Raw genomic sequence first — 12,980 nt, 5'->3', positions numbered from 1 at the left:
TGTTTCAGTTACTAAATGTGAAATTGGTAAATGTACATATGTAAATGTACAAGAATGACTACCTTAAATTATAAATTCCACTGTCTCCACATTACTATTTTATATTAATAACAGTAATGTGTTTAGCTTTTTTCTGATATCTAACAACCACTAGCTTCTCAAATATGAGGTATGTGATCCTTAATCTTATCTAATTAAGATCTTCTACCTCATTTAACTTCAGTATCCTTGACAATTTGGTTTAATCTAAACAGGCTGAAAGGGTGTTAAAACATTCAATTCAAATCAGTTTAGTATGGACAGCACCAAATATATATATTTATATTTCACTGTGTGAAAAAACTGCTGTAGTTTTACCTTCAGTGTCCTCTGTAGACAAAAAGTTGATTTTCCAAAGAGGTTAAACATTTTAAAATGTTGAGTCCAGAATATACTGCATGAAAAAACTTCTTTATTACAAGAGAAATAGAAAAGATAAAAGCATTGTTGGCATCATTTAGGCTTATCACAGCACAAAAGCACCACAGACACAAAAAAACAATATGAAAACTAAAGAGAGAGAAAGAATGAGATAATATAATCAGTCTCATACGACCAGAAAGAAAACACCACCAGCACTGAGAACAGAGTCAGCATCTCCACAATCACAGAGCGTCTATAAATAATGTACAGAGGGTCCATGACGGCTTCATGGAGAGGTGGGCACTGTATGTCTGTATTAGACAGATATATAATAACCAAGACAAGACAGACAAACATCAAATTCTCAAATACATCATCTCATTATCGCCAAACCAGCCTGTGGCAGGAGTCAAAATACTGACTATGAAAGTCTATAATACCCACAGAGTACTCCAAACCAGTACAGGCTCAATCATTTGGTGTTTCTCAGAGGCTCAAGTAAACACTTAAGAGTACAAGTACTAAAGGGTACTCTTAAATTAGGAGAATACATCTGAAGAGTTTCATTCCACAGTGAGACACACGGTGTGACAAATGCAATGCCCGGTTCACTGTGACAATAAAATAAAATTGTTCTGACATTAAATTACCACTTCCTAATGACTAAAACAAAATGATAAACAATGATAATAATGAAGAACTGTGTTAAATCTATAAAATCTATAAAAGCATGACAGTATATTTGAGATCCCAGGACCTGGTCAGGGGCAGTTAGGCAGCAAAGGAGTTCCTGCAGAGCTGCTCCTTGGTTATAAAAAGTACAGATTTGTTCTATTACACTTGGATAATATTATTTGTTACCTCTGCCAACATGATTATGTTGTCAGTCCCACCTGTTTGTGAAATTACGATTTGTTTGTCTACTAGTTAGCAGGGTACATAAAAAAAAATTAAAAGCAAGGAACAAGTGATTTGTTTTTGGTGTGGATCCAGTCTTTTTTTTTTTTTTTTACCACTTCACATTGTATTATAAGGCCATTTTTGCCTTCCTTGTTTTCTCTGGAGATACTGTAATTACTTGAATTTAAAGAAATGTGGCACATTCATCTCATAAGTGTTTGTCACAGTGTGTTTTGATGCTATTCTAAATGCAAATTTTGTGGATTTTACTGCAAATTTAGAAGGTTGTGCAGCTTTGCTGAAGGTATGATTGTAGAATCTATGAACACATGCTTTTGTAATATCTGTAATGGCTGTATGTCAATTTCTATCTGCCTTAAAGCCTTCTCCCGTTTGGTTAGCTTGTAAATATTAACCATATGTAAAGCTTGCAGAAAACCTGTGGGACTGCTGCCCTACTTGGGGTGGTGAGTAAGCAAGTGAAACTTTATGGGGTAGTGCCAGCATTAAAGAAAGCAGCTACACAGCTATTTGATCATTTTCATTGCTGCAGACGGCGCCTGAACAACCGGAGCAGCTTTAGCAGTCCTTCAAAGTGGCTTCACAGGCTTTAAAGCCCAAATGATCCAAATCCTGAGAGACGGACAGCAGTGAGAAGATTTTGAACAGGAGCAGAGGTTTAAAAAATATTTTTTATACCTATGAATACTAGACGGCATGACCTTTTGGTCCCCTAGCCACATTTATCATACTATACAAGCTCGTCTAATATATCGTGTGCCACCACATACAGCTTGACACTAAGAGTACATACATATTTCAAATATACTTTTTATGCGTTCAAGGTACATGCGTTTACGTGTAAACATAGACTCAGCCGATTACAGGCTTTGGATTCATGGGAGTCAGATAGTGTAGGATACGTACAAACACACACACACACACACACACACACACAGACACACAAGCATACACACAAACACACACACCTGAGATGCCTTAATATTGGGCCAGATTGTTCAACAATACTATAGCTTCAGTTTCCTTTCAAGTGTGAGATGTATATGGTAGTAGTGTGCTATCAGTTACGGCAGTATGTCAGTCATCTGGCAGTGCTGAATAAGACAGTGGTTTTCTCTTCTGAGGTTCATACAAGTAGCTTTGACAAACTCTATCCCATTCATAAGTTTGAAGATGATAATCAGCTGACTCTATAAGTATATTAGAAGAAAATATAGATGAAGTCAACATATACTGAACGTCATTGATAAATATATACTGTATAAATCTTACTGATGACATCTTCACTTACTAAACCTAATTAACAACAGTAAACTATTAGAATTCAGTAATTATGCTTGATAATCTACTGAGTAGAGCCTGGTAAACGTGGAAGCACACAGGTAAAGTCTCCAAAACCATGAATATCTGTATGTTTAACATAAAAAAGATCACAGTAAATCACCAACTGAAGCAACCACTGCTAAACCATATAGTGTCCTATAGTGTAGATAGCACAACTAATAACAAGAACACCAATAATGCTATCTAGCGATCTGAATTGCAATAGTAAATTACTGATGTTGCAACCTCCTAAACATAATCAAATGAAACCACACTTTCTGTTAATGATGATAATAGTAATTTAACTAATGTCCTAAATGTAATTATGATCAATGGTCAAGTCAGCTAATTGTAAACATTGCCTTCCTCTTGACAATAAGACAATGCCTTCAATTCTACTTCTGAACACTGAATCTGTTGGTGCACCACATGGAGAGAAATCTCCGAGAATAGCAATTTAACCCCTGATCATTGGAATGAAATGAAAATTCCTGTAAAATTAACTTGAAATTTAACTAAACAGAACTGGTAAAAACAAAAGCTGTGTCCCTTAAAAGAGGCTGCCTCCTTTGAGGTCCAGAGTTATTACAACAGGCTGAAAGGGTTAAAGTGTCCTCCAAATACAGCCTTTGTTTTTTGACACATTTGGCAAAAACAACTTGTGGATTATTTCCAGTACCCACTACAGTATCATGCAATTCATTGCATGTCAGACAATTGCTTATTGTTGCATCCTCATCAACCCATAAAGTCAAAAAATATCACATAACCACACCGTATTTGTTATGTGCGATCAGGTTGTCATGAGTCACACAAAATCCAGTGCAGGATGTAAATAACGTCAGCGAGGCATAAACTCCACTGTTTGTTCACACTAACCACTTAGATATGATAATTGCAGCAGGATAAAGACAAAAGTAAGTACCTTTACGCTAGTACACTGTTTGCAGTTGTCCTTATTATGGAGTAAGTTGAAACATCCTAACTGGACTCGATTTCCATAATATCAGTACATTAATTAGACATCAATTTCCCCCTCAGGATAAACTGTAACTTTGATGATCCCCTGCAAAACTAATAGCAGCTGCACTTAGCGTTTAGTGATTAAGAAACTTTACACCTTGTAAACATCCACATGTTAGCATTATAATTGTGAGGATGTTAGCATGCTGCGTTAGCTCAAAGCAGTACACCCTCACAGAGCTGCTAGCATGGCTGATTCTTAGTCTTGTTACAACTTTCCCTGTTGATGAACATAATTTTGTTAGACTTTTTGAGTTGAGGAGAATCACCTAAATGCACCATTGTTTTTTGTTACTGTGAGGCTACACCAACTTATTTAGGGAGGTGGTTCAGCACTCTTGCTTTCCAAAAGCGGCAGCCCCTGAATTGAGACACAGCTCGCATCAACCCCTTGAAGTAGCTAAATCACAGGAGCTACTTCCTATGAGGTCAGCGATGATGTCATCTGGAGGTCTGGACCTGACTGGGTGGCAGGGCATAAAGGTACTTCCAGATGGCGTAGTAGTGTATGGCTGCTCCCATAGCTACAAACAGGTGCCAAATGGCATGAGCGAATGGTACAATGCCGTCACTTTTGAAAAAGACCATTCCCAGACAGTAGCAGGCACCGCCCAGCAGCAGCTCACACAACCCCGACTGCTCCGGCTGGGAAGAAGCAGACATTTTATTATGTTTACATTTCAAAGACTTTACAACAATTGAATGACAAAACCTTAAAGACTAAAAGTGAGACTAAATGAGTGTGCTCACCATTGAGAGTATGACCAAGGCAGGAAAAACTCCCATCACCGTATAGCAGATCAACTCCATGATCTTATACCTGATACAGAGAGAAATAAAAATACAATCTCTAAAATCTTTTAATAAAAAGTTACACGCAGATTAAGCAGGGTTATTGCAGAGGGAACAACGCACTTTTTGCTTAAAGGTTCAGTGTGTAAGTTTTAGTGGCATCTAGTGGTAAGGGTTGCAAATTGCAACCAACGGCTCAGTCACCGGTCAACCCTTTGCAAGCGCTTTGGGGAACCTATGGTGGCCAACGCGCTCTGTCAGCTCTTGTGCTAAATAATGCGTGTGGTCCTCCATTTCACTTCTCTTCTTACTTCTTACAAACCTGACGACTACTTCTACTTCTACTTCTACTACTACTTCTTCTTCTTCTTACATATTCAATGTTGTGATGAAACACGCTCTGTAGAGCAGTTTGTCTGTTTAGGCTACTGTAGAAACTTGGTGGTGCAACATGGCAACATGTTGCCATGGTGTAAGTAGTTAGAAATGGCTCATTCTAATAAAACTGTTCAATATGTAGGGTCTTTATGCACAACTGAAAACATAGATTATATTGCATTTCTGTCAATAGATCCTCCTAAATATTACGCACTGGACCTTTAAGACGACAAACATTTGTGGACTGACTTTTACACTTGGCTAAAGTTCTTCAATGCAGATACTGATCTTAAGCGGATTGGGTGTCAGACAAACGCCACCAATCCACATTAAATACAGTGCGGTTAATGTGCCATACTAAAATAATGTGTGTTAAACTACCGCTTACCACTTCCTACATGTGCTTCACAGTAAATGCATTTTAATGTAAAGGCAGTGATATGCCTTAACTGTCGAACCAGGAAATTACTTTTACCAGCTAACAACCAAAAATGTTGATTTAGACATTTTCTTCACTTTTTGTCCAGAGGTTGTTTTGAAACTTTGCATCAATGAAATCCATTTTGTTTACATGCTTAACACAGCTTGATAAGGTAGAGTTGCTCAGGAAACAAAGGCTGATGATACATCTTATTAACAATGGACCTTTGAGTTGAGATTATTTTGCCACACAGGAGGAACATTGAATTAAATGACCAAATAGAGAGTTTGGTACACTCCAACACTGATATAAGTAGATGTATAAACATATGAACTGACCTCTCATGGAAGAAGAAGACGTAGGTGGTTCCAAAAGAGGCCATGACCCACACTAGCCAGCGCATGTGACTCGCCCAGGGACCCAGCTCCCGCAGGTTCAGCCTGGTAAGGCATGAACATGAACAAATAATTACAAACACTGCATATACACACTCTCCACACATATATACACACCCACACATACATACACACACATAGCAGGCTAGTTTGTTTACCACGGGGCGTAGGAGGCAGCAATGAAGAAATAGATCACCATCCTGTCACACATGTGGAAACAGTGCTCCACAGACCTGAAGAGAGAGACCAAAAAGCCTCATGACAACTGAGTGACACTGTTTATACATGTAGCATCAGTGTGTTTTAGATAACAAAAACAAATCTGGAGCGTGGAGATATATATTTGTTCCAGTGTGAATCTGTGAAAGGACTTGCACAAATTCTGCTCAGCTGGCAGACTGTTTTTTTTCTGTCTTCTTATTTCTTTAACCATATTCATCATCTGCATTATTACATTCAGGTTCAAATATTATATTATATTGTGTTGAAATGTCTGCAAGTGTGTTTGTGTGTGTGTGTGTGTGTGTGTGTGTGTGTGTGTGTACCTTAGGTGGCTCTTCTTCCAGGCCACAGTATGGAACAGGGTGGAGATGATGAAGAGCGAGCTGAGCCCTGCCCCGTACACCCAGGCCGACAGTCGCTCCCATTGGTCCTCCGACTGGAAATGCAACACCGAGCTGCCAAGCAGGCTGGGAATTATCCATAACTAAATTAATTCATAACATAAATTAAACAAGAGACACAGTTAGACAAACATGCACTCATGCAGGTGTAGTTAAAAAATTCATCTGATGCTGTCTCTCGTTGATATGTTGTGTGTAATACTGCTGGATAGTTTTTCCTGTTTTGTTGTGTCATTTCATCTGTGTGAGGTTGATGATTGCTGTTGGTGGTCTGTGAGTGAGTGAGTGAGTGAGTGAGTGAGTGAGTGAGTGGGTGAGTGAGCATTCACCGCATGTGTGGCACAGTTGGCAGCATGCTCATATTCTGTGGGCTGGTATCTCTTGTTGGAAGGAACGCGGTTGTTCATAAACCTGGAATCATCACAAATGAAGATTTAAGTTAATACACATCAATGCATTTTTAATATCTGAACTAAAATCTGCATTGAAAAAATTGTTTTGGCAACAATGACACACACTAGCAGAGCTGAAAACAATTTTAAAAATGACAACAAACAAAAACAAACATTTATAACAATATTATTGATTTCAGTCGTTAAAGGTTCAGTGTGTACGTTTTAGTGGCATCTAGTGGTGAGGTTTGCAAATTGCAACCAACGGCTCACGTGCATTCACTTGCTCATCGGACAAATTAAGTACTTTATAAGAATGTATTAATTCTAATGGCAGCTGTAAATTCAGCAGTAAAAAACCAAAGTTTCTACCTTTTCTCCATGAGGTTGTACATTATATCAATTTAATTTCTGAATCCAACAACAAAAAGGCTGTGAATACTGTCAACCTATGGTCCTCTTTTAATATCTTTCTATAATATAGACTACCCCTGACAAAGTTTTTAAAATTTGTGTCTTCTTATTTGTATACTGTTTTGTAGACTTCCTTATGTCCCATGTACACTTTATTCCTCTTTTTGCAATAAAGATTTAAAAGAGGTTTAAAAAAAATACCACATGAATGCACCATCAGTCACCGCTCAACCCTCCCTTTCCAAGCATGGAAAAGAAGCTGTGGTGGCCAACACGCTCTGTCGGCTCTTGTGCTAAATAACACGTGTGTTCCTCTATTTGTCCAATTTCACATCTCTTCTTACTTGAAAAACCAAACGACTACTACTAATAATACTATTAGTACTAATTCTTCTTCTGCTTGTTTTTCATACATATTCAATGTAGTAACGAAACGCACTCTGTAGAGCAGTTTGTCCGTTTGGGCTACTGTAGAAATATGTCTGTGCGGGACCTGCGGCGTATGTAGACAGAAATGGCTCATTCTAAGGTAATAAAACATAACGGTCCATTATGTAAGGTCTTTCTACACCACTGAAAACATAGTTATATTGCATTTCTGTCAATAGAGTCTCCTAAATATTACACACTGAACCTTTAAAAGCAGAATTTGTGGGAATCTTAAGGTTTCATATGAACTATACTTTTTTTCTTCTTAATGTCCAACAACCATGTGGAGCATCTTTAATATTTGCATCCATTTGTATCTCAATGGTGCTCAAAAAATTTTCACCCCACCCGTCCTTTTGCTTAGCAACGCTAGATCATGCTTCAACTTGTTGTCATGACTGCTGTTGCCCGGCAACAGTGGGTAACCACAGACCGACTGAACCAAAAGGTTTGTCCTGACGATCTCGTCCACAAACAGTCCACATGTGCAGATATGCCTGCACACACAAACACACAACCATGCATATACTATGTGATATATAGAAAGATATGTTCCTTTGAACACGAACACGTTTCACAGGAACCCAAACAAATACAGGAGGAGGCACACCATCAGTGATGTCACTGTTGTCATGGAAACCACCGAGCAGGGATTGTCTTTTTTTCCCCCCCAGAAAACCCAGAAAACTCCTTGTTTCTTTCATATCTCTTCCATCTCCCTCTCCTGTTCCCCAACCACGTCTCCTCTCTGCTTCCCGATGATTAAATTAACATGCAGGAACGCAAATGGACAAAGACGTCCATGCAGATACCCACACACACACGGACACACACTCACAAATGACAACCCCTCCCTATTTTTATGCTGCATCGCGCAGAGCCAGATTTCATAAGAGACCTAGATTTAGTGATGTCTCTGTTTCTCTCTCTCTCACACACACACACACAAATACACAAATACACACACACACACACACACACACACACACATTATTCTAAGACTGGTGAGACTCAAAAGTAGAAACAGGCAGCATCAAAAGGGAATACCACTCACATTAAAAATTCATATATATGGATTTTTGTGCATAAGACAATTTGTTCTTTCAAACCTAAAGATGTTTCAGCCAAAGGTAGAAACGCAGAAGATCACACACCGAAGAGCATCATCTTAAAATATATTTACAGCCATTATGCTGTGCATTTATGTGTTTATCTACTCAGGGAAAAAGAGTGGAGCGATATTACCCTTAAATTTGTCCATCTTATACCTTTGCGTTGTTTTGCAACAGCGCGAAACATGATGTTTTCCTTCCACATGTCAGCTCAAACCTTTTTAAATCATGACACTCCCAATCCTTCTGTAGATAGAAAAGATAAAACTGGCAATAAAAGGCTTAAATTATGCAAAAATATCTTAACAAAAATGCCTCATTCTTTCTTTTCTCCTTCTCCTACATTGCTCCTTAAGCAGCTGCTTTTAGAGTGACACTCATTCAGAGTTATTAATACTAACTGATCCAGCCCAGAAACACACCGTCCTGTCCCAAATAAAAAGACTTCCTTACACACTGGCCTCACACTGTTGGACTAACTCTCTGTGTCAGTGCCAGGCCCAGCAGGCTTGGCCGGGTCATTAATGACTTTATCAAGCTGGCTGATAATTACCCGGCCAGAGGCCAGGCAGAGAGACACGCTAACAGGACAGAGAGGATCAGAGCTGCGTACACATCATGATAACTCTTCTCATACGACAGCAGGATGGACAGAAGGAACGCTCTCTGCTTCGGTTGTCTTATTGAACCTTGAAGACTGTCCAGTTAATGGTGAACATGAATTAATCTACATATAGCCTACAGCATCAAGAACATACAGTAATAAAAGGAAGGAAAATTAAAAAGAAAACACAAAACATTCCAGTGGAGCTGAAACAATACAGTTAAATAACAGATTAGTCTATTGACAAAAAATCGATAGTGAAAAATATGCACATAGTCTGGTGGACTTTATTGCATGTTTGAGTGTGAAGTGATCAGGCCAACAGGTAGCCTATGCAAAAATGATTTTTACATTTTGCATTATTTAATAATCTGTGAATAATATTTTCAATTGATTGTTACGTGTATAAAATGTAAATATAAAATAGTGAAACACACCTGGCACAAGTTTTTCAAATGCCATGTTTGGTGCGACCAACATTTCAAAACACCAATATATATAAAAAAAAATGTATATACAACAGAAAAGCAGCAAACCTTGAAAAGCTTGAACCAAGGAATCGTCAGTCATTGCTAATGTAAAGATAGATGAAATAAAGGACAAACAAAGCAAGAATTTTCATAGTTTTCAGCAAAATAATAAACATAATCACCTCCCAGCTTCCTGAATGCTATGTTATTCTTAAAGCAGTTAAAATGGCTAATTTAAAGGTTTACACATGCAAGACAACTCATATTATATAAACCAATAAATAAAACTTCAATGTGATAATTCAGCCTCATCTATGACAACAAACTGAACCCAGACTTTATGCACATAAAATGGTTTTCTATATGCTGTAATTCTCCACAGGCCTATAAGCCTAACTGGTGAACAGGAAACTTTCTGTTTAAAAGGTCAGTATGGTCTGCTCTAGAGTTGAAACTATTTTCATAATTGATTAATCGTTTCAGTCTTTTTCAAGCAAAGATATGCAGGTCCCAGCTTCTCCCATATAAGGATACACTGTTTTATAACAATGTAAATTGAATCTCTTTGGGTTCTGGGCTCATGGTGGACTTGTGATGGCCATTATGTACTATTTTCTGACACTTTCCGGACCAAACAAGTGATACATCGAGAAAGCACTCAGCACATTAAATGGTAATAAAAAGAATTGCCACTTGCAGCCCGACCTGTTAATAATGTGAAACCCATTCAAAACGCCCATGACAGCCTGGACCCAGACCCAGCTGGATTTCATGTTTAAGTCCAAATATAAGCCGGAGAGAATAGGCCTATGTGTTTGTGTGGCCTATACTGTGTGTTTCAAGACAGAAAGAGAAAAAGACAGAAGAGGCAGCAAGATGATGATGAAGAGGAGGTGGGATGTGGTTGCTGTGTGTGTGTGTGTGTGTGTGTGTGTGTGTGTGTGTGTGTGTGTGTGTGTGTGTGTGTGTTTTAACAATAATAGGCTAATGCATGTCAAGCAAATAAACCCTGGACTATTACATCCACCCTTCCATCCTCCTCCTCCTCATCAGTTAAATCACTGTCCGGCAGTAATATGATAAATACCTATATCTAATTTATCTGTGTGATAAAACGACATGAAATGATTTCACCTACCTTACAAGATTCATTTACAGTGGAAATAAGCAACAGTTGACAGCAGACAGACAGAATGGCTAAAGCCTGAATCCCCTCTGAGTGATGAGCGAATAACAGCAGCGATTTGGTCAGTTCTGATCAGATTGTAACGGGCAGGTCTAATGTAACGCCATCGCAGCTTCACCGGGAAGACGTCGTCGTCTTATCCTCATCTCAAACAGCACCGGGAGACGGATGATTCCCGACCCAGCTTCCTCCAGAGGCTCCAGTCCGGAAGTGTGGGCGTCGGGGATGGTCTCTCAGGAGGCAACCGCTTTTCCTGCACGGCGGTGGTGTTGATGTTGGTGGTCTCTCTCTCTCTTTCCCTCTCTCTCTTTGCTGGAGCTCCAGCCGCCGGTTCACCTCATCACGACTCGTTGACGAGGGTTATTTTTCATCACTGAAGGCTGCCACATAATTTACTGAGGGACTGATTCATGGCTGTGGAAATCTGTGCCGATTTGTTCCTGTGCTTGCAGTTCCTGGTTCTACCTGTAGGTGGAGATGCATGGCTGTTTGATGAAATAATGTGAATTTTATTATTGTCTTTAAAGAAACACTATTTGAAGGTGCACTCAGGTCAAAGTACCTACTAGTCACTGTCAGTGCTACTCAGCCCATGAAAACAGTTGTTGTCCTCTGTGGATCTGGAAGAGTTTTGTCATGTCTGAAACCAATAACCCCCCCATGATGACCCAGTGATGTCATCAGGGTTATCTGGTTGGGTTTGAAGACTTCACATAAGTTCAAAGACAGGGACTTTGTGGCAGCTAGGTTCTATTGAACAGTATATGTATGTGATTCTAATCCAATACATGTCTTTTTGTCAAATTCTGCAAATGTCTTCCTCGTGGTCTGTTAGCTGAGTTGTATCTTCATAGCAGCAACTGTAGAGGTGGTTTGCCAACCCACACCTTACATTCCTTGCTGTGTCATTATTCGCTCTATATCTTGATATTTGCCATGGTATTCGATTCTTTACAAGTAGAAGGCCTGAATTGAAAAAGCTATGTAAGTAGGTAAGTATAATCATGAAAATGTACTTAAAGTATTAAAAGTAAAAGCACTCAATGCAGAAAAATGAGCCTGTGCATTTTCACTATTATGTAATTTGAATATTATTACTCATATATGCATTTTACTATTGTAATTGAGGTGACACTAATTTTTAACTATTTTATGTGCAACTAATGATTATTTCCATTATGGACTGATCGATTGATTGGTTAGATAAAAAATGTGGTCACATTTACCCAGAGCCCAAAGTGAAACCTCCACAATGCTTGTTTTTTTTTTTTCAACCAATAGTTTCATCTATACGAAAGCATAATATTTTATAAGCTCTTGATGATGTGTTTTGTATGCAAAAAAACAAAATAGTACAGCTGTCACTTAATTGTAGTGAAATAAAAAGTACAATATTTCCCTATCCCTAAAATGCCGGGAGTAGAAGTAGAAAGTAGTATGAAAAGAAAACCACAAGTAACTCAAATTTGTACTTAAGTACAATAAATGTACTTAGTTAAATTTCACCACTGCTGTTGAAAGATACTAACACACTGAATTATGGCAAATGTAGGATCCAGTGTGTCAGAATATCGCTGAGTGGCCGTTTAAGGAGCTGCTCATGGCTGGACTCTAAATATTACTGATTCTCACTCAATTCAAAACCAATTTAAAATGTTCACTGTCACTATTCAGCATCAGTGTCTTTCCCACAGCCCAGTCACACACGTTTCCATCAGTTAAATATAAGGAATCCCTATAGTGTGAACGTATAGCACTTATAACCTGTAAGGAGGGATCTAGTCTTCTCTCTGTCTTTATGTGTATTCTGTGTGTTAACACTTGTGTTGCTCATTAACAGATGTTTTTAAAAGAGAAAAATAATGCAATTCTAAGTTCAGATTATCCAGTACAACCACACCCACCTGATATTTATGACAAGCCACTAAAAAAGCCTAAATGTAAATAATTATTACATTTTTTCTCATTTTATTCATGCATATTTCTTTCCACAGGACCATCTAAATGCTGTTTCAAAGCCTTCTCCACACAACCCGAATCTAATTCTGGTAGAAATGTTAAATCCCTTTATTATTATAGACTTAAAATACTTTAC

General features: G+C 38.4%; 1 protein-coding gene across 3 annotated transcripts; it reads right to left on the bottom strand.

Moving 5' to 3' along the window:
* Positions 1-429: 429 nt before the first annotated feature.
* LOC119898740 (monocyte to macrophage differentiation factor 2-like) lies at positions 430-11,526 on the bottom strand. 3 transcript variants are annotated; one of them, XM_038712943.1, is made up of 7 exons: positions 10,838-11,526; positions 6,608-6,689; positions 6,201-6,361; positions 5,814-5,888; positions 5,599-5,700; positions 4,420-4,489; positions 430-4,314 (listed from the first exon to the last, which is right to left on the bottom strand). In XM_038712943.1, exons 1-7 carry the CDS (start codon positions 10,849-10,851, stop codon positions 4,111-4,113), a joined length of 708 nt encoding a protein of 235 aa, XP_038568871.1. In that variant the 5' UTR covers positions 10,852-11,526; the 3' UTR covers positions 430-4,110. The 3 variants fall into 3 exon arrangements, with proteins under 3 accessions (XP_038568871.1, XP_038568873.1, XP_038568872.1); XM_038712945.1 differs by having other exon boundaries at positions 6,201-6,344; XM_038712944.1 differs by lacking the exon at positions 5,814-5,888.
* Between the last annotated feature and the right edge of the window lie 1,454 nt (positions 11,527-12,980).

Source organism: Micropterus salmoides, unplaced genomic scaffold, assembly GCF_014851395.1.
Source record: "Micropterus salmoides isolate LMB-PRFRI ecotype aquatic unplaced genomic scaffold, ASM1485139v1 Ms_hic_scaffold_12, whole genome shotgun sequence".
Classification (NCBI taxonomy): Eukaryota; Metazoa; Chordata; class Actinopteri; order Centrarchiformes; family Centrarchidae; genus Micropterus; species Micropterus salmoides.
This window is presented reverse-complemented; position numbering and strand designations above follow the sequence as displayed.

What these genes read in the sequence shown, in the direction of transcription:
- LOC119898740 (XM_038712943.1), bottom strand. An exon ending in CCAACTGTGCCACACATGCG is followed by an intron (nt 6,362 to 6,607) that starts GTGAATGCTCAC and finishes GAATTAATTTAG; the next exon opens with TTATGGATAATTCCCAGCCT. An exon ending in TGGAAGAAGAGCCACCTAAG is followed by an intron (nt 5,889 to 6,200) that starts GTACACACACAC and finishes CTCTCTCTTCAG; the next exon opens with GTCTGTGGAGCACTGTTTCC.